Consider the following 21,095-nt stretch of genomic DNA (forward strand, 5'->3'; position numbering starts at 1 on the left):
AGCCACTTACTACTCATTTTGTGCTCAATCGACTATAAACTCGTTTCACGTGCAATATACTTGGAATCATATATAAGTAGATAAACAACAAGACCCAAGTTTTGCTTAAGACAGCTTTTATTAGACCACCATTTTGTTACAAATAAACCTTCCATTAAGAATCCCCATCGATACATACGAAAACATCAATTTTACCTATCACTACTGTTCCGCAATCAGGGTGCAAAGGTGAAAAGATATCTTATATTGCACTTTGATATATATGTGTATCATGTTTAACATACCAGAAATAGCACCCATATTTCACCATTAAAGTCAGTCTTTATGAGTGTACTTTTTAAGTACACATACCATTTACAGTTCCACCAGGAGAGAATGTTTTGCCACCAACAGCATATAATTTACGTTATGCCCTTCACCAAATAACAGTAACTAAAGAATGTCAAACTGGGAAATGTCTGTATTATAAGATAAATAAATTCAAAGGTGGTTTGTCAACTGTTCATAAATCAATATTTGGAGCTCTAATTTCATCTTGAAAAGAGTGATGATAGTACTTTCTTTTTGCATAAAGCCACTACAAGAGAGATTTTGAATGCACATTTAAATAGTTATGAAACGCTTTAAAACATGAAAAATGTTAGTAGAATGAGACAATTTTTTTCACAAAACAAATTAATTTCAAAGCTAAATGTCATTTCTTCGATTCTTTAGAAAAAAATATCAAATTACAATTCCTTAAATTGGGAAAAATTCAAATATTAACAATGAGACTCAAAAACATTCTACCAGAGCAAAAGTAGATTGGACATTGTAATTTGAGAATTTACATTGTCACAATGAGTTAAATGATTAATTCCATTGTTTAAAACACAGACATGCATGAGTTATAACAATTACATCCAGAGTCAATGATAATATATAACATCCAGAAATCATAATAATACCAATACAACCATAATTGGTATGTGCAGTGGTCATTCGATGGGGTTCTGTCACCAAGCACGACTACTCCTCAGCTGTCTCGATGATTTGCTGGAAGTCAAAGGCATGGAAAGCGTAGCCCTCGCCTTTGTAGAACTTGCTCTGGAACTCCACCCTGGAACAGAAAGACGTTCATGTTTGTAGTAAAAGGAAAAAAGTACTTAAAATTTCTTAATGGTAACATATAGCAAAGTTTTTTTAAAAAGTCAAACAAAAATATATTGACCAGCATCAATTCAATTTTGTTTATTTTCTCCTTGTATATTATAGGCATGTAATTCTGTGTGCTCAGACTTCTTCAATTAATCCTCAAACTTTGACCAGGATATACAGACACACTTTCCCACACCATGTTATGTGGCACATATTGTGGTGCTTCAATTACTACCATACTAACCAGTGCAAACGCAGAGTGTGCAAGAAAGCAGACAGGCCCTCCATCAACAACAAGATGGCGATGGTCAGCACAACCCAGGCAGCAAAGATAGGAACCAGGATGACACCACCGTAATATCTGCCCTGTCTGAGGCCAATCTGCAGGACCATGTCCCACAACACTTCAGACAGCTCTGGAAAAGAGACGATACAGAGGATGAATGACAACTCATTTCCATTACTGAGAGTAAATTTTATTTTCAAGACAATCAACACTTGTTCTAGGGACTCGGTTAAAAAAAAAAAAAAAAACGTTGCCCATTTTTTTCTTTTTTTTTTCTTTGTGAAGGAGAAATTTATCTTTTCAAATTGTACGCCAAGACCAATTTCAGACCAGTTTCTGGGACAGACCCCAGCAATCGTATTATCACAAATTAATAATTATAACAATTAATGGGTCATTTATAATTAACACACCATTCATTTACGCAGGAAATGGTCAGACAGTGGTCTGACCATCCATCTCTAACCATGCTTATAACTTACGTGCGTGGGCCAGGCTGAGAGCCCACAGTCGCAGGTAGGAGGCTGTGTGGGAGATGGTGCCCAGACAATACTCTATAGTGTGGATGGCTGTGTGAATGAACACCTCAGCAAAGTCAAAGTCCTGGCAGTGGGCAATGGACAGATAGATTTATTAGTTAATATAATACATAAAATTCATTTGTACTCATATGCATGACCAGGTGGATGGATGAACGGACTGAAAAGAATACAGATCTGAAAATCTGAAACCGAGTGAGGTGGAACAACCCCCAGCTAAACAATACTGAGACCTAATTTTTCCCAAAGAAAAACATGTAGAACATATTCTTTGCAGTTATCAAAGTCAGCCTGTGACCGATTTCTATCCATTACATAATCTTTCATCAATGAAAAAGTATGAAGGAATTAAAACATTTAAAATTAAGTTTATCAATGTTAATTAATCAAATCAAATATATCCGTCCAATTACAATTAATAACCCTATACCAACTGCAAACATACAAAATGCAGCCATATGTTACTTCTTGCTTTTAAAAGGTTATAAGTTAACCACTATTACAAATTAATTGCAAATTTGAATTCATTTTCATGAGTGGTTTGAACTTATTACACATGCCTTGTAATCTACATTACATGCAATAAAATTATCAATTCAACTCAAACTAGATTAAGAGGTAAACATCTGAAAAAGAAAACCAAAATCAATTTCAAAATAAATATAATAAATTGATAAATCAACCCAATAAAACCCACAAACAAGCCATTTCTCTTGTATGTCCATCACTTGTTTAGTACTTTTTAGGGTATTTTAATGTACACTTCCAGTCTACCATTTCAACATAATTTTAGGAAGACAACAATAATGACAAATGAAAATCAACAAGATAGTGAACATCAATGTGTTCTACTAAAAGGTGCTGAACTAAGTGTGGACATGGAAAAATAACAGGCCAGGGTCAGTTTGCACAAGAGAACTTTAGACTGTGAGTTGGTCTTATCTTTTTGACTCAATTTTTGGAGTCATGTCAATTTGGGATTCGTATGAAGTAGTTCCCTACTGGTCAAAATCATTAGCCATGATTGCTCTTTTTTTAACAGGCATAATATTTCATTTAATTGGACAACAACTGTTTTACTTTGGGTATAAGTAAACTATAACTTTTTGCCTAAATGATAAGACCAATCTCTGTCTAATGTTTTTTGTGACGTTGGCCCCTTTATGTAGTGCTATAATATAGCCCACTTCAATATGTACTGTATTCCACTATATGATATCATATAACCACCACCACTGCAATGACAGATTCAGTCAGCCATGCTCAGCAAACAGCTTGTGTGCTTTAAAAACTTTCAAAGACATTTTTTACAAATTTCCTTTTTCTTTCTTTTTGTAGGTCAGACCATAAAAAATTGGCTATGATTTTGAAAGAAGTGGGTAATGAAAGTTGAGAAGCCAACTTTGGCTGAAAACTGTAAGTCATCCTGGTTTTATAAAACTTAGTCGAGGAGGTGATTTAGAGAGGTATTTGGAAAGGCAGGCAGGAATTTCACAGGATGAAGAACTTCATGTGGTTGGAAAATGACCAATTTGAAAGTTAGAAGAATCTTGGGAAACATTTGAAAATAACGAGCAAAGATGAATCTGGAAGACTGCACTTAAAGTAATCAATTTTACAGTTAATTTTTTTCTACACTGATTTAAGTGAGGAAAGAAACAATAGTAAAATTCATTGTTATTCCAGTAAAAACTAGTGTAAATACTAAATTCTATGCAAAATTCATTACAAGTAAGAGAGTTCAACTTCTACCAGACAACCATGTACTAGGCAATCTCTTGTATAAAAACCTATCAGAGTGATTCAGAATCCTAAGAGTATTTTGATGAAATTCAATATTTCTAGCTAAGACAAACATTTATTTACGTACCAAATTTTCTGTATTAATCACCTATTCATAATGTTACAGCTAATATTTATATGAACCTAGTTTTCTTACAATAATTCTGATTTCCAATGAAAGTAAGCTTGGCAAGCAGATTATCGTAATTATTGAAAAAACCTTCAGGGAATTAAGGGTTAAGTAACACCTCGTAATAGCTATACAAAATTCAAAGCATATATTGTTAAGTAAAAAGTTTTGTTATTAATATAAATGTATGTAAGCAAGCCAAAAATAAATTGTGTTATTTGAGTTATGCACAGCATAAGCAAAAAGACTTCTGTCTATTTTGATGATTGTGTCTAAATGGAAAGATGTCTCCATAGGTTTGGATAATCAAAATCTTAAACTGTATGACTTTCAATAATTAAAATGAAAACAATATTTAGTGAGATATATAAAGTTTTAGTTCCTAATTGTTGTATGAGAACTTTTGAGGCAATGTGTACTTAATAAATGCATAAGGAAATCAAACTATTTTGTGACAAAAAGGTGTTACTGCAAAGTTAAAAGGAAGCATAGGCTAGCTACCACTTCTCAATCAGGGAATATAAACTGAATTGTATTTGTAGTGTTACTTAGGCTTAATAATAATAATAATAGTCAAGAGATATTAGTATTACATCACACAGAGAAGAAACAATCAGGATAAAGTTATCTTCAATGAAAATAAAGGTAGATAAGAGGATTTGTGGTTATAAGTCACAAACAAGCAACAACATTGGAGGCCAAATGGACAAAAAAAAAAGAAAAAAAAAAAGAAAAAAAAGAAAAAAAGAAAAAAAAAAAAAAACAATGTGACAGCACATATAGCACACACGTTGTTACGTCTGATCTGGACTGACCTCCTCCTTAGCGCCCCCTGGTGCTGGCGACCCAGCTCCAGACGTGGACACTTGCACTGCGTCATGGTGGATTATCTCCTGTTCGGAAGTGGTGTCTGCTGGGGCACTTTCTGCCTGTTCCCCATGTTTCTTTGATGCCTAAAGAATCAGCATCACACCCAGTTAACATCAACCAATAACACTCCCCAGAGATGGTTGCTAACAGCAGACAGTAGGGGTGGGTGAGGTGGTTGGGGGTGTGGGTATATTATTTCACAACTCTTTACATATGAGGACTTCCTTTTTTTTTCAGCAAGTTAGCTAATATGTACCAAATTCAATTCAATGACAAATTGTCAAGAATTATTTCAACAATCAATTTTGAAACCAGTAGAGCTTTCTTGGTTCAGTTAAGCATCATCAAATGCATCCCACTTCCCTAGAGTCACACCCACACCCTCAGTGCAGCAGCAACCATCCCCCCCCCCAGTTCCACATAACTACAATCCCCCCAGCACTGTATACCTCCTTAGCTTCATGTGAGGCAAGCGGCGAAGTCTCGTCATGGTGGGTGACTTCACTGTCTGGAGAAGGCTCAGCTGCTGGTGCATCGTGCTCCGCATGTGATTTCTAGTGGTACACAGTTGGTATAATTATTCAGTGTGTGTGTGTGTGTGTGTGCGCGCGCGTGTGCATGTGTGTCACAGTGTAGTCCTCTGCTGCAGGTATAACTATTACGTACAATACATGAATGCAAGTTCAATTAAATAAATAGTGCTCATTTCTATAAATTAAATTCTCCAAAAATATTTTTAATTTCAGACTGGATACTTATCTATTTTTTAAATGCGCTTTCAATTTATTATTACCCACATTCTCACTCAATCCGATTTCCTTATAATCAATAAACAATCTCCCATTCCCATAATCTATATGACTAGTTCAAGGCATGTTTTTTTCCAGCAAATAAATTTCTAATACATGAAACGCCTCAACATTGTCTTAATTTACCATATAAGAAGCCCTGATGGAGGGGCTGAACTTGAGCAGCAGAGGTTTGGTCAGCAACATCCAGGGAACACACAACAGGGCAAGCAAGACTAAGATGATCTGGAATACCTGTTGACCTTGGCCTTCCTGTAATGAAGAAATACATCAGGTAAGTTGTATTCTAGGCTCCTCCAAATTTTACGATTTTCTTGGTCACCAGAACAGCAATAGGATACCTTAAGGGGTTTTTTATTTATTAATTTTTTTTTATATTTTTTTTTATTTTACACCACTTAATACTGGATATCATCTCAAATTTAAGTATGTACCATTATCAAAGAAAAAAAAACTTTTAAAACAGAAATTAAGATAGTTAAATCAAACCAAATACATGGAGTAGCAGAAACATGTTCATCATAGCTTAATTTTTTACATGTTAAACAGGTGAAAGAGTCAAGGACTTTTTCATTTCAGTGTATGTGTTATTTCTTGACAAAAAGTGCATTAAGTACTCATAGTTTTCAATCTTATACAACTATCAGCCATGGATCACCCACATAATGTAATGTGTCACAGTCAGTAAAGGAATTTCACAGAAATGTCTCTTTTATAGAATGCTTTTCATTCAATTCTTCAGAAAGAAAATGACAGAATATAGAAATTTGAAATTCTGAACAGAAATTGCTTATAGACTTGGTTTAATCCTTTCATTATATTATTTTTACTATTCACAACAAACAATGTATCATTTTCATCAATTCTAAAGTTATACAGGTTAATCCACTACGTCTGCATGTACAAATTTTCAAGAATCATTTCTTAATCAAAATAATTTTGTTTACTTCATATGGAGTAAAAAGAGAAATCTTATTCACTTATTGACAGAGAAGCAGAGAATCATGACTATCAGACAGACATCAGTGTTAACTTTGCAAGGATATGAGCGAGGTGGGTTGCCTCGTTAAAATCAAAAGCCACTCCCTCCCAAAAAGCCACCTCATTGCTAGACATTTTAATACATTTGGTCAGAGACTTTTAATGTAGGATCTACTGATCATCCTTTCCAATTTAATTTGTAAATTTCTTGCACCCCTTTAAACATGCTGTCTATTAAGGAACACTGTAAGGGTGCTTGAAGCTGACATACTGGTCCAAATTTTAACACCCTCTCCCCCTCACGAATCCTGTACAAATAATTGACCTAAGGTGGTAGTTATGTCTCCTGTAGGGACATAATATAAGCCAAGGAAATATGGGAGGTTTCTGGGTGGATATGCACCTCAACCAGACAAGTGTATCAGGGGGAGATCAGATAATATTTTGAAGCAGTTTTCACTGCATAACTGCAGTAGAAAACTGTAATATCAATACCTCTTGTGTAACATCACCATTGTTTATAACGAAGAAGCTTGCCTGAAATATGTTTCAAAATTTGCATGGTTATCAATAACTTAAAAAAAATAAAAAATTCAAAAAAACAGACAATGGACAAACACAAAAATAAACACTGAGCTTACTGCTTTCAAACAAAGACTAATAAATAAAGGTTAATTAACAAACAGATAAAAAATAAATATTCAACAATCCAAACAAATAAAGCATCTCAATAAACACAGCATAGTATAAATGAGTTGCTGGGTTAGTGTTGTTTTCTACTTACAGCTCCTCCATACCAAGTGATAGTACTGCAGGCTGCTTGTCCTCTCTTAGGGTAGGTGAACAAGAACATGTTGATCAACCCTAGAAATAACAACATGAAAATGACCTTGAAAAAACAACCACTTCATAATTTTTACTATACGTTTTTAATCTTCTGTGGAAGATGAAAACAATGAACTAGTTGAGACAATTGGATAAAACAGAAAAAAAAAACTAAATCAAAGAGCAAAAAGAAAGAAAAAAGAAAGATAAAAGTTCAGATCAGTTTTCAGTTTTAAGAGGTTTGTGAGACCTTGTCCTGGGGCCCGTTTCCCAAAACAACTTAAGCCCAATAATTGATCCAAGCTGCGAGACCCAACTTAGGTTTAATTCACTGACAATCCACAGTAGTCCACTTATACAGTATTGGATTAAAACAATTACCATGTCCCTGCAGTAACAAAACAGCCATAGTACTTACAGAACCACCACCAATTCATCTCATGTCAAAGTGGACAAAATATAAAGTCTAAAATTTAAGGCTCTATTCCCATAGATTTTAGATCGATCTATCCCCACGGGGAGTCTCGCTAGATTACTTTCAGATAATCCGACTTAAATGTCCATCCCGCCTACTACAAGCTGTAAGGGGATAATTAACTTTCGTGTCTGCCCGGCTGACAGCTATTTAGTGTGAACCCCCAGGAAGTTAGGTTGATCTAAAGTAGGTCGATCTTATCTATGGAAATGGGGTGAAGACCAGTTTTCAGCTGGCCATAGCTCTTTTTGTGACCCAGGCTCCCTAGTCTAGCAGTAAAACACACACTAACCAATGAGCAGACTGGGTGCACAGTTGGTGTTCATCCCATTGTCAATGGCATTAAAGACAAACCACTTGACAAAGACAAGGAGGACCAGGTAGCCGAACATACACAGCAGGAACAGCACCTGAGGAATGAACTCGCAAAATATGCTCAGCTTGTTCTTGAAATGCCTGGAATATGCAAAAATACATACAATGAACAAATTTTATAAAAATAATTATAAACAAATAAATAAAACAAACACATTAAATGTCTGTGTAAAAATTTTTATACCTGAAAAAAGGCAATATTTTGAATCCTAGACAATAATGACAATCAATAAAACTCCATTATTTCTCAATTTTGTTTTCCTTTTAGGATTACCAATATTATAATTTACACATTAGACAATTAATGTACTGCAGAGAGATAGCAAACATTACAGAATCATTTAGACCGCATAACACTACCATTACTATTTGTAATTATTTTTTAAGCAAAGATGAGAGACAAAACTGTCCCCCCCCCCCCCACCCCACCCCTCCTCATAATGACAGACAACTCACATGTGGTTAAACAGTCCTAACCAGACCCCAAACATCATCTGAAACACGCCCATGATGATAGACAGCTTCATCTTAAAGGAGTTGGTGTAAGTGATCTTGTTCTCAGCCAACTGCCATACCTGAAAAATAATGGAAAAGTATAGGTCTTGGGAGTAAATAATTATAGGGATTGTACTGGTCAATTTCTATTTGAAGTAGATGAAGAGGAGTGAAGATGTGTCAAATTGAGGGATTCAGTCATGCAAGTATTGAAACTCATACAGTTTGCCCTTCTTTACAGAAAGCATCACCACTCAATCATGTACTTATTCCTTAGTCATATTTTGCATCTACTCAAGCCTGCCTGATTTGAGGGTCAATAAGTGCAGTTAGGGGTCAAAGGGTGCAACTGGTGGTCAGTGAAAGCTTTCTCACTTACTGGATCTATTCCAAATGGGTAGACCCCTCTGGTGAAGTAGGCTGTCATGTTGGGGTCACCCTGCAGCTGGCTGGGAAAGTGCTTCAGGTTAGAGGTGCCATTCCTGAAACATTCCAGTTATATAATTAAATATATAAATTATGTGCTTTATATATATATAAAGGAAGTTTGACAGATATTTAAGTAAAAATTGTGAGATAGATTCAGTATTAATTACTAGCAACCTAAACAATGATCAATTTTTTCGTTTTTAGAAAAAGATCAATGCTAACCTTTTCACAGAAAATATTACGCAAAAATAAAAGAATTATTTTGCTACAATGATCATAACCTGTTATGTACAAAATCTTTACTGTATGCTCTCCATTAGAAAACTTACACTACGAATTCACTTGCAGGCACCGTCCAAGAAGAACCAAATATATTGGTGGACCTGGAGAAGATGTCGTTGTAGATCATACCGGAGTAACAGGAGAACAAGCCCATCATCATAATGATGTAACGCCCACCGAAGAACGTGTTTGCAATCTGGAAATACAAGACATTCACTATATGCTATCATTTCTGTTTGGGGGGAAAACATAAAAACAGATAAGCCATGGTAACTAAGTGGTAGCCCCTGTATATGAGAAAGTGGTCGCTTTCTTATATTTGCACAAGCTTGCCTTTTTTTGTGACCATAATAGGGCATGTGCGCGCGCGCGCACACACACACACACACACACACACACACACAATGAAGGAATTTTTCAACTTACTCATTTCCAACTATTTGTTTCCTGACAGAAAACCTCACCTCATCATCCAACTTGGAGGCCATGATCTGTTTCTCCTTGATGACGAGAACCAGGGCAAACAGGAACATAACGAACCCGTGACCTGCGTCTCCAAACATGAGAGAGAACAGAAAGGGGAAGGTGATGATGGTATACGGAGCTGAAATAAAAGACAAGAACGTAAACAATCCATGGCCTGTAACTTCAAACATGAGAGAAAAGGAAAAGGAAAGTGATGGTGATAAAATTAACTGAAAAATGTTAAGAAGAAAACAAAGAAGTCAAAACTTGCATCCCTAAACAATAATAACAGGAATATAATTGATTATTACCCTCACTGGCCTTATTGTAATTATTATTGTCATAATGATTGTCATAACCATGTTTATGATTATCATTTTATCTATTTTTAGTATTGAATTTAAACATGAGAAGGTGGTGAACAATATAATGGTGAGATTTAATATTACATAACATGCCTTTATTACATAATAGATCTATTAGATTTCAGTGAATGCATACTTGGGTTCATCTCCCCGTATGTGTTCACGCCATAGGCATCAATGATGCTCTGAAAGGCGCCAGTGAACTTGTTGGTCTTGTGGTAGGTGGGAGGCGCCTCCTTGGTGGTCATACGGTTCAGGATAGATGGAACACTGCTGCCACTGCGGTCCTGAGGTGCCACAAATACAAACAATTAAGAGCTCAGTTTAAGCAAACTGTGATAGCTCTCAATGTAATATGCGGATGAGGTAAAGAATATAGGCCTTGGCCGTCTTTGTGCCATTTATTTACTCGTTTTTGTCATTTTTCTTTTTTGATTTTTTGAGTGATTGGCTCAGAAAACTTGATAACTTTTCTTCTTCATAGGAAATATTCTGAAATCTAAATCTTAACTCTTAAAAGCATTATCTTTTAATTTAAACCTATGTTTCCACATGTCTTATATCACGCAAGAGGCACTGAGACATGAGCAGTGCCACTTTCAACAAAATAAATCATCATTATTAGTGACAGCATATCACTTACAGGCAAAGACAAAATCACACAATCGATTTACATATAATCACATGAATACAATCATGGCTACATAACGCTTCATTTAAGGCTCAGGCTGAATTCCACAAGAGATTCACATAAATCCTGCACTATATATAATCCAGTGTCTGCGTAACACTTACAGTGCCCCTCCTGAGGGCCAGCTGTATCTTGTCCAGTTCAGCCACTGGGCACCAGCACTCAGCAATCAGACACTTCTGGGTGACGTCCAGGTTAAACATGTTCAGGGTGTGGTAGATGGCCTTGATCTTCTTCACTTTCACAAACCAGTTCTTAATGTTCTTGGCAGCAGCCACAAGCACACGGTGGCGGTGGTCCTGGGTTTGACCAAGCACCTGAGGGGTAGGAGAGCAAAAACAATAGTCTTTACTAATTAATTAATCAACCAAGCCATTAATACTCTGTGTACGTTAGTCACCCAGTGGGTTATCACATAAAAGAAGTTTTCTTTAATCGATACTTATATTGTAAAGCCAGGATGAAATTTTTATAACTCCCTTTATCAATTAATCAATTAATTAATAAAATATCCTTTCAGCAATTTAGTACAATAAAAACATCCTATAGCCACAATCTGTCTTTGTTCCATTGAGACCACTTCACATTATTTCTGGTGAATTTTTCAAGTCCAGAATCAATGCCTCATTGTCCACAGTTTACCAGCAGAGATATACTTACAGTGTTCAAGTCCTCAATCCGTGTCATCACCCCAATAGCCATCTCTCTCCTCTCTGCTGGGGTCTCTGGGCATGGGTACAGAGTGGCACGGAAACTGGAAACAGAATTATAGAATGGTTTTCAAACTAAACAGAAAACAGTCGTAAGTCTGCTGTATAAGCCACCAGACTGAAGCAACGGACTTATAAATCTAGTGCCGTACTGATCATTATAAAAGAGAAAGGTATACAGACCAAATAATAACTTACTGCAGGCTGGCCTTGGTTTGCAAAATGTTATAATTATATTAAGACTACTCACCCCTCACAGATTTTCTTCACTCTGCTCTTCAGCTGGTCTCCTTGGAAGAAGATGATGAAGACAGACTTGTTAACTTGATCTCCCTGCAATGCAAAATATACACATTTTCAGAACTGTTCCAATAACTGGAATAAGAGAGACAATGAAGAGTTGCAAATTCTACATAAGATATGCCCATATCATTACTAGCATTTGCAAGTTTGACAATGTCGCTTAATAACTAACAAAAACAGTATTCAAAGTTGGGGAAAAGTAAGTTTCCAAATATTTTAAATGGCTTCTTTGATAAGTTGTGAAAAGGTCTTATATTTATATTTTTATTCACTTTAAAGAGTTAACTTACAGATACAGGGTCCTCCAGAGGGGTTTCGATCTCTGCCTGCTTCAGGAACACGTTGCCACGGCATACTCTCCACAACATGCGCTCAAACGCAGGGATACGCTCGCGCAGGATGACACCAGCAACAAACCTAGAAATGTGCATAAACTTCATAAGGGCCACTTGTACTTTTTCAAAGTTATTTTACTACTACCTATTCCAAATAACATGATTATAGATAATGGCTTGGTTTAAAATGCATGGAATTATGCTTTTATCATTCAAGGCAATTTGCTTTATATTCCATTCTGAACATATATTAACCACATACCTGACTTTTATCTACAGGAAAATGATAGACAATTACCAAAAAAAAAAAAAAAAAGAAAGATATTCTGTGTTCACTTCCATAATTGTGTGCAGAATCTACAAATCACCATTCACAATACCACCCACCTGTGTATATCCTGTCTTTCATTTAGCAATTTATACTCAGATACAGTACTACTTACCTTCACTATATCTAAGAAGCAGGAATTTTCTTCGTCTTTTACCCCACCCCCTCCCTAAAATATGACTGAAGACTGAAGCCACCACAAAAAGAAGTGGCAGTAAGAGGGACACTTACAATACCAGTTTGGACAAATGCATCATAAGGGGCAGAATCTATAGCAGGACTTGACATGTAAGAAATAACAGGCTTACTTTTGGAATCTTTTCAGACTTTTCAATATGAAGCCTACGAAAAGTACATCTTTTGAGTTTCTAAACAATACTTAACCGTATGAGCCACCAAATAAAAACTGATACCTCAAGAACTGAAAATGCGTCTTTAACAACAGATACTGCCCCCTTAACAAAAACTAAAACTGGTATGCCCCTGTCCAGTCCAGATCACCTACCCCAGTTGTAGGGGGGCTGCCACGGCCGAATGCTGGTCACTTGTGGCCAGGGCCTGCTGAGCATCTTCAACAATACTATGATGCTCGTCCTGCCAAACAGAACACAAAACAAAATAGAAGTCAGCTGAACTGAGGCAAAGAACTAGCATTTTGCTGATGTTTTTTTTTCTCTTTAACCTAATCAGTGGTGAGCAAGGAACTCTATTGCCATGGCAACTGGTTGCTAGGCAGCAGGTTACACCACTGAACTTTTGCTATAATATCTGAAATATGTAAAAATTCACTGGGTCATCTTTTAACTATAAAGGTAGCCTAATACTAAAGACTATGGTTAGGGACTTTATTGTTCGTTTCTTTAGTGGTCATTATGGCTTCTTTGGTTTTGAAAATTTTGAGCAATGATGTGAAGAGTGGGCATTGCTTCAGTTGTATTGTATTTCCTTGTACTGTTGTTGTCATTGTGTTGATGTTAATATCTATTGCTGTCATTTTCATGAACCAAAGTGCATTTTATCTATTATCATATTACAGTATTATGTATATATGCAGAAGAGGAGGACAGGGGAATAAAGGGGGTGGGGATTTTGTTTAGATATGGTTTTCGTAATTTAAAGGAATATTAGTGTAACAGTTGTTGTTGGTAGGTAGTGGGACTGAACAGAGAAAAATCAACTGAATAAAGCATTGTGCAAAGGATAAAGATATGTGCAACAATGGCTAATAGGCACACTAGTGCAAAGCAGTGCAGATAAAAACTGATCAAAGTGGTGCTATAAAATTAAACACTAGATGTATAAATTCAGCTTTAAGGCTCAAATAACAAAACAAAAACAAACATACGCAAGCAAACTTCTTCACACAAACTACAATCTAGTCTCAATAGCAAGTGTGCCAAATAGATAAATATAATAAACATTCATAATCAAATTAACTATCATGAAGGCTTATATCAGGCAACAGTGATGACTAAACTCCTGGAAATCTCCCCAATATGTTGGAGAACCAGGTAAATTATCATGATGAGACATGCAAATAATAATAATAATAATAATAATAATAATAATAATAAATAATAATTAATAATAATGAATCCTGTGGACTTAGATGTCCACTAAGGTTGCTATAATTCAAAATGCAGAGTCATCTATCACAGATAAAAATCTGTGTGTAGATAACCAAGAAAAACCCAATACATGCAGTGCTATCTGCTTAATTGACTTACTGGTACTACTGCAGGTGGGTTCTGCAAATTTAATTACACCTGTAACCAGCAATTTCAAAAATGGGGGGGTATTTTCTGTTAAAGTGGACCTTTAACTATATTCCACTTTCTCTTATATGTTTGTTTGGACTATTAATTAACTTAAGAACAATACTTGGGATATCTCTTTTTTTTTCCCACTTTCACTCTTAAATAGGATTGGAAAGGGGACATCAGACAATTAAAATACAATCCGTGAGAGTTTCAAATCACACCTGTTGTCCTTTTTTAATGCAATGTGCCAAATCTAAAATGGGGTGGAAATAAAACTATGAAAATTGACTTGAAACTGAAACACAAACTAGAACTAAACTAAAAATGGGGTAAAAATGTAGCAAGAGATTTCCCTGTAAGCTGTTAAACAGTGCTATGGTTGTTTTCATCCCAACTTAACTGAAATGTTTAAGTAAAGCTTGCAATTTAAAGGAAACCAAACCTGGGTGTAACAATAATTTTTCAATTTTTGTGTTGCAGAGCATGTAAAGTGCAAAAACTTCATTGTGATTGGAAATGACAAACCCAGGTGGAAATTCAGCTGTGACTGGTTGAAGTCGAGATTGAAAGAGAAATGTAACGATGTGTGGGGTGCAATCACGTGCTAATCAGTATATCAAGTTGTGTGGCTATCATTCATTTTCTTCTATGTTAAGAGATATTTGATAGAATTTGTTTACGTAAATTAAAGAAGTGGAGGTGGGGTGGGTGATATTTCACAAATAAGAAAGAAATCAATTGTTTTTCTCTCTCATGGTGTTGTTACAACAAAAACCATATCTAGACCCCTTTTAGAGACACGCATGCAGAAGCCTAAGAAAGCTATAAGGAACTGCCCAGTTGAACAAGTCAAATGTTACGGCGCAGTGTGATAAATGAGAGTGCCAGTTAGTGAAAATTCAGTGCTATGATCAATCCACACCATTAATAAAATACACAATCAGCAAAATGCTTGTTCACCACCGTATACTACCCGTTAAGTTTATGCCACTGTGCTGCCATCTAGTGTCCATGGAGTAGGTGACTCAAACCAGACATATCTTTTTCTCTCTCTCTCTCACACACACACACATGCTCTACAACCTAGAACTCTCTTGCTCCAAACTGTCCAGGTTTCCTCACCCTAAACGCAAGGCCTGTCCCCCTGCGCGCAGACCTTCTTCACCCAGCAATCCCATTGTTTCTTCTGTCACCCCAGGGTCGTGCATTGCCTGTCGTTGATGATGTTCAGCCTGGTGAGGAACAATAGGTGGCGCCCTGTGTAGTCACCCCTCCCACGAACTCAATACAAACTCAACTCAATAGGGGGAGTAAACACACAAGAGGAACTGAACATAATTACAATGCACTCAAGATCTGGAAGAGCTACACTCTCAAACTAGATAAGCTAAATAAACAAAGCTCTTGTTGTTCTCATGGTGCAGCAAACAGCATAAAAACAACAATAACAACAAACAAGTGCAAAATGTGCCTCTGAACCTATTTGTTAAAATATATGGATGCTTTGCATTGTTCTAGCAATTTCAAAATTTTTGACTTTGTTTCAATTTAAAGACAAAAAATTATAACCGCCTGTAAAGTTTTCAGAAAACTGAAACCCAAAACTAAAATTACAATGTAAACATGGACAAGACACATTTTGAATCAGATATGGTATATATTTAAACACAGTATAAAAGAGAAGCTGGTCAAACTCGGACTTTACTAAATGGTAGAATTTCACATGCATGACTTTTCTCATTTACTTTAAAAAATCCTTCATGCAAAAATGCAAAATAAAAGACATTTAGAAATTTTGGAATTTGAGAAGTGATTTTGCTGATCAGCTTTTCTCTTGTAGCAGCAATGCTTTAGCTCTTATTTGATTATCTAGATTTTTACGTCTATAAAATATGCTTGTAACATATAAGCACGCAAATATATGTCAATAATATATAAAAGCAAGAATAATATTGACTAACTTAATTCCGTTTTCTTCCATGTTTTTATCAACAAATGCATTTTTGAAAATTTTGTTCTTCCCTCAATAAAAAAAAGGTGTGTTTGTGTGTACACACACACACACACACACACACAAAATGATAAAAATAATTTCAGACAGATCACATTATTTCCTGCTTTTGACAACATTACTCCTTTTTCTTATTCTGCAGCAATAAATATAGAGCATGCACCAGCAACTAGCATAATTATACAATTCAAAATCTAGGTCTAGCACTGCTATGAGAAAGGGACAAGGTCATACATGGTACACAAACATTCCCTCTACAGAGGGGCATGCATATTTGATAACAACGCAGTAAAGCATGCATCTGGTTAAGAAACACCAATGAGGGTATCCAGGCTCCTGGAAAAGGATTTTTTTCTTTCATGCAAAAGAAGGTACAAGTTGTGAGGTATCCTTTGCATGTGGCAAGATGTGTATTGGGTAAATTGTCTTAGGTCGATGCTTGCTTACTGTGCGCGATGAGAGCTGTAAGGCATTTCCTTAGATTGAATTCAGTGTAAATTTGGAACTTTGACCAGTAAATCAATCATTTGGAGCTACTCTTGGAGCCTGCATGGCAGCTTCAGAATAAATAAATAAATAAATAAATAAATAAATAAACATGATAGCAATTATTGTATAAAGAAAAGTTAACATAAAATGCTTGTGAACTGCTATCGTCTATTGCCATGCCAAAGTAAACAGACAGTAGAAGAGGTCAAATTGTGCAACAAAGCAGCCAGATGAAAAAAATTTTCATGAAAACATTTGCGAACAAAGCCAGTTACATGTAGCAAAAACATTTTAGAGAAGGCCCACATAAGCCTGCATATGCAAAAGGTCTAATTAGCTACAATTATAACATTTAGACAAAACAAAAATATGTACAGGGGCAGTTCTCTTTATTTTGAACATGCATAAAAAGACCACTGACCCAAACAAGCCTAGAGAAAATAATATTTTTAAACGGCTTGGATATAATTGAAAGAAAAAATTTGCATTGAGCATTTCTCAAGACCCACGAGTGTTGAGACACGAATGTCAAGATGACAGCTGTGTGGTGAACAAGCATTTCATTCACTGGCATACCTGTACCTCTTTACCTTCCAATTTTCATTCGCAGCATCCCAAAGATACCCCCTCCCTACGTTATCCACAGAATGACTTTGACAAACTCTGCATAAGCTGTAATACTTTGGCATGAGATAAAATTAGCAGATAAAAAATGACTGTCTGGGTGCACGTATGCAAATATGCGTGCATGTGTGTGTGTGTGTGTGTGTGTGTGTGTGTGTGTGTGTGTGTGAGAGAGAGTGAGTGAGAGAGTGAGACCAGCAATAACATACCTTAATATATTAGACAGAATGAGGTATGATAAATCAGGGTTTTCTAAAGAGTATTAAAGAAGCATGGAAAAAGTAAATCAAATTCCTTGAAATCCATCAGACGTTGCTATGAAGATTTTTCTCTTATATTTGGTTTGGCATTACAGAAAAAAAAATGTCCTTGTTGTCTGTATTTGTCACTTTTTGTGCAAAATGTTGGTTATAAGAAAGCAAAGCAAATGGCAAGAAATTATATTATGCAAGTGGAAAATATTAAAAGGAAATATAAATGACTTCAATAAACTCAATACAATTACTTCAAAACTGAAATAGAAAACCTGGAACAGGTAAAATCTGAAGTGTACTGCAAAAAGTGTTCACCAGGACCCTGCTCCTAATCAAGCTGCAGTGCTCTGCTGAAACATATATACCGAGTGAAATCAGCACTGTGATAAGCTCTCTCTCTGATGATACAAAAAATGATATACATATGCCATGCACACATGTCAACCTCGCTATCTAAACACTTTAAACAAGTACACACGAACAGAAGCACTCACAACATTAAACAAAGTACAGAGACCAGTCTAAACGAAATGCAGAACCAAGTAAGTCTAAGGAGTGCAACTAATACTGCATAGTCTAACAAGACAGCTGTAGGTTAGTGATAGCCATAAACCCTTCCCATCTTCTAACCACCTGTGGCACACATACTGCTTATCACCAGGATGACAGGTTATTATAGATATATTGTGAACTTAGCAATGATCTAGCCTGCAGAGAAAGCAGCAGCATCTGGTTAATACAGCATCAAGTAAGGAGAAGACAGCCTGTACTGTTTGCATGTAGGGAAGGAAGGAATAGGCCTTTCTTCTGTTGAACAAGTCTTTTCTCTTTTCTTATACTCCATAACTTAAGAAATATTTACACAATTTTGCCGATGAAAGTATTAAAAATAGCACATGTATATATCTAAAATGCACTTAAACTTCCATTTAGCATTTTTGGAAAAAAAATCTATGGCATGGCCATGTTATAGTTAAACATCAATATCATTAAATTTTTTTGATAAGGCAATGAAGTGTAACATTCAGCTTAGAATGCACAGAACATGAACAGTTCAATTGGAATGCCAAAACCTATTCATCTTCAATGTTCACTTGCTCACAGTATATGGATAAAATAAATTTACTCTGAATTATCAAAATGAACATCCTATAATCAAAACACAGGGCTCAAGTTTGGAGTAAGGCTTTGTGATTAGCTTAAGTTGATATACAAACCTCCTCAAAGAATCCCTGTGTCTTCCTGAGGATATGTTTTAGCTCAGTAAGCTCCAGGTAGTTTCTCTTCAGAGCCTCGGAGTTGGCATTAACCTCTTTCATCTCGTTTTCCAGCTTCTCAAAGGTGGCCTGAAAATACGGATGATGGGATGGTTATATAATGCGAAGACACGCAGGGCAAGATTTATTACATACAGGAATAATACTTTCACAACAAAACCACAACTGTGACAGGTATAAGTTGCCCGGCTATCTGAATTACAATCTATCTGAACTTTTCAGAAACTTGAAGAAAGATGTCCATTCCCATCTTTTTAAACAAAATTACTTTTAAACCTTTTTTTTTTTCATAATAGACAATTAATAGTACATATCTAACTTCAAGTCAATATTATAAAAATTTGCACTATAATACAAATGCAATAGTTTATTTAATTGCACAACTTCTTTTTCTGGGATCAAAGAGGGCTAAAATTTTGGCCTTAACGTTAAGACCAACATTTGGTCTCAAGTTCCCTCTGTGAAACCTGTCCCTGGTACCTCAAGGTCAATCATCTCCCTGGGTGCCGGGGCCTCAGGATTGTCCCCAGTGTCTAACATAGGGATCCCATCCTTTTTGATCTCCTTCTCAAGGAATCCTGAAATTATCACATTCGTTATTCGTTAATTTGCTACTGAGATTTTGGTCAGTTATCATTTACTTAGCAAACCCTACTTCTTCCTGCTTCATTTTTTTAATTTATCTGTACTATTCTCTCTCTTCTTGTTGAAATTTTGAGATTGGCTATGTTTAAGGTTCAAATCTGAAATATTATAATGTGAAAAAGTCCTATAAATAAAATTTCGAGATTTATTTTCATCTTATATGAATTAAGAGCATACTAAGTTTTCTCTCCATTTCATCACATCTTCTGACTTCATTTACAAACTTCCTCTGGAAGGCATTCACATCTGGATTCAACTGGAATGAAAAATAAATAAAGATAGATAGAAAACATCCACAACAGACTGAGCTCAATTTCAAGCATGCCAGATATGCGTGGAAATATATTTTATAATCTTTTTCTTTTAACTCAAATGATAATTCATTTATAATATACCCGATACCCTTCTTCCATATTGCCTTTACAATTATATTTATAATCATTATTTCTACATGAATTTTAGTGAAACCACCTCCAGCTTTTAATACCAGCCAGAAAAAAAAAATAACATGACAGATATGTAACCTTTTGATTGTACATTATATTTAAATGATTATATGGCTGCAATTAATTAAGGTGCCTTACATCTCTGAACTGCACCAATCCCAACTCTCCTAACTCCGACACACATGCATATGCTGCCTCAGACTGGAGGAAGAGCTGACACAAGGTCATCTCTTCACTTCGGAATAGCGTCCCCATCCTGAAATTTTGGAGCCCTTACTTCTGAAATTAGGAAAACTGATTTTGTTGTAAAATCTATTAAAAGTTTCTTGAAGAGAGAGAACTCGGTATGATCACTACTCATATGGTGGTAATTCTTCGCTTCCGTCATTGCCAAACTAGATCTTTTTTAATTTGAAAAATATACCAGATTTGCAACGGTTTCATCACAAGAAACCCCTCTAATCACATATCCCATAAAAATAAGAAAATATATGACTTCATTTTAATTTATAGTCATCTACTTAGTGACCACATTTATTTTCAAAATGCTACTTAAAAATTTGCAATGACCGGCGACCGACTCGTGACATGACTAAAATTGCAACAGAGGACAACATTTATCTGCAAATTGTATGAAATTCCAAAGGTAGAAATTACAATTACTGATATCAAGCTCAAATTAGACAATTTGTGATCATAAAAACAGAAAATTTTACCTTGGACACTCTCTATATTCTGTGCAATAACCGATTTTTTAGACCGACTCCCTTCCTTCAAATTTTTCACAGGATATCGATTTGTCTCGTGACTGAAGTGACGTCATCAGCACTCACTCACCTCTGTGACCTTGAGATTAAAGATGGCTTATATCTATCCTGATTTAGTGAAAGAATGATTAAGATTATAGAATATAACGATGAAAATTAAATAAAATATACTGAAGAATATCTATGTTGTATTTTCATAAAGTTACCTTT

The 21,095-nt window shown here is 35.6% G+C and overlaps 1 protein-coding gene across 5 annotated transcripts; it reads right to left on the reverse strand.

Annotated features, from left to right (window-relative positions):
- Positions 1 to 99: 99 nt before the first annotated feature.
- LOC106176178 (V-type proton ATPase 116 kDa subunit a 1) lies at positions 100 to 21,014 on the reverse strand. Of its 5 annotated transcripts, none has more exons than XM_087017021.1 (23): positions 20,835 to 21,014; positions 20,257 to 20,397; positions 19,850 to 19,928; positions 19,508 to 19,605; positions 18,968 to 19,096; positions 13,118 to 13,206; positions 12,240 to 12,366; positions 11,897 to 11,979; positions 11,597 to 11,690; positions 11,041 to 11,253; positions 10,382 to 10,532; positions 9,880 to 10,019; positions 9,463 to 9,611; positions 9,084 to 9,186; positions 8,666 to 8,784; positions 8,127 to 8,290; positions 7,319 to 7,398; positions 7,030 to 7,071; positions 5,680 to 5,805; positions 4,690 to 4,827; positions 1,906 to 2,026; positions 1,382 to 1,553; positions 100 to 1,099 (listed from the first exon to the last, which is right to left on the reverse strand). In XM_087017021.1, exons 2-23 carry the CDS (start codon positions 20,371 to 20,373, stop codon positions 1,009 to 1,011), a joined length of 2,625 nt encoding a protein of 874 aa, XP_086873147.1. In that variant the 5' UTR covers positions 20,374 to 20,397; positions 20,835 to 21,014; the 3' UTR covers positions 100 to 1,008. The 5 variants fall into 5 exon arrangements, with proteins under 5 accessions (XP_086873147.1, XP_086873146.1, XP_086873148.1 ...); XM_087017020.1 differs by lacking the exon at positions 13,118 to 13,206 and adding an exon at positions 15,495 to 15,604; XM_087017022.1 differs by lacking the exons at positions 4,690 to 4,827; positions 13,118 to 13,206 and adding exons at positions 5,194 to 5,298; positions 15,495 to 15,604.
- Positions 21,015 to 21,095: the final 81 nt, after the last annotated feature.

Source organism: Lingula anatina, chromosome 7, assembly GCF_051362555.1.
Source record: "Lingula anatina isolate TDL-2025a chromosome 7, LinAna3.0, whole genome shotgun sequence".
Lineage (NCBI taxonomy): Eukaryota > Metazoa > Brachiopoda > Lingulata > Lingulida > Lingulidae > Lingula > Lingula anatina.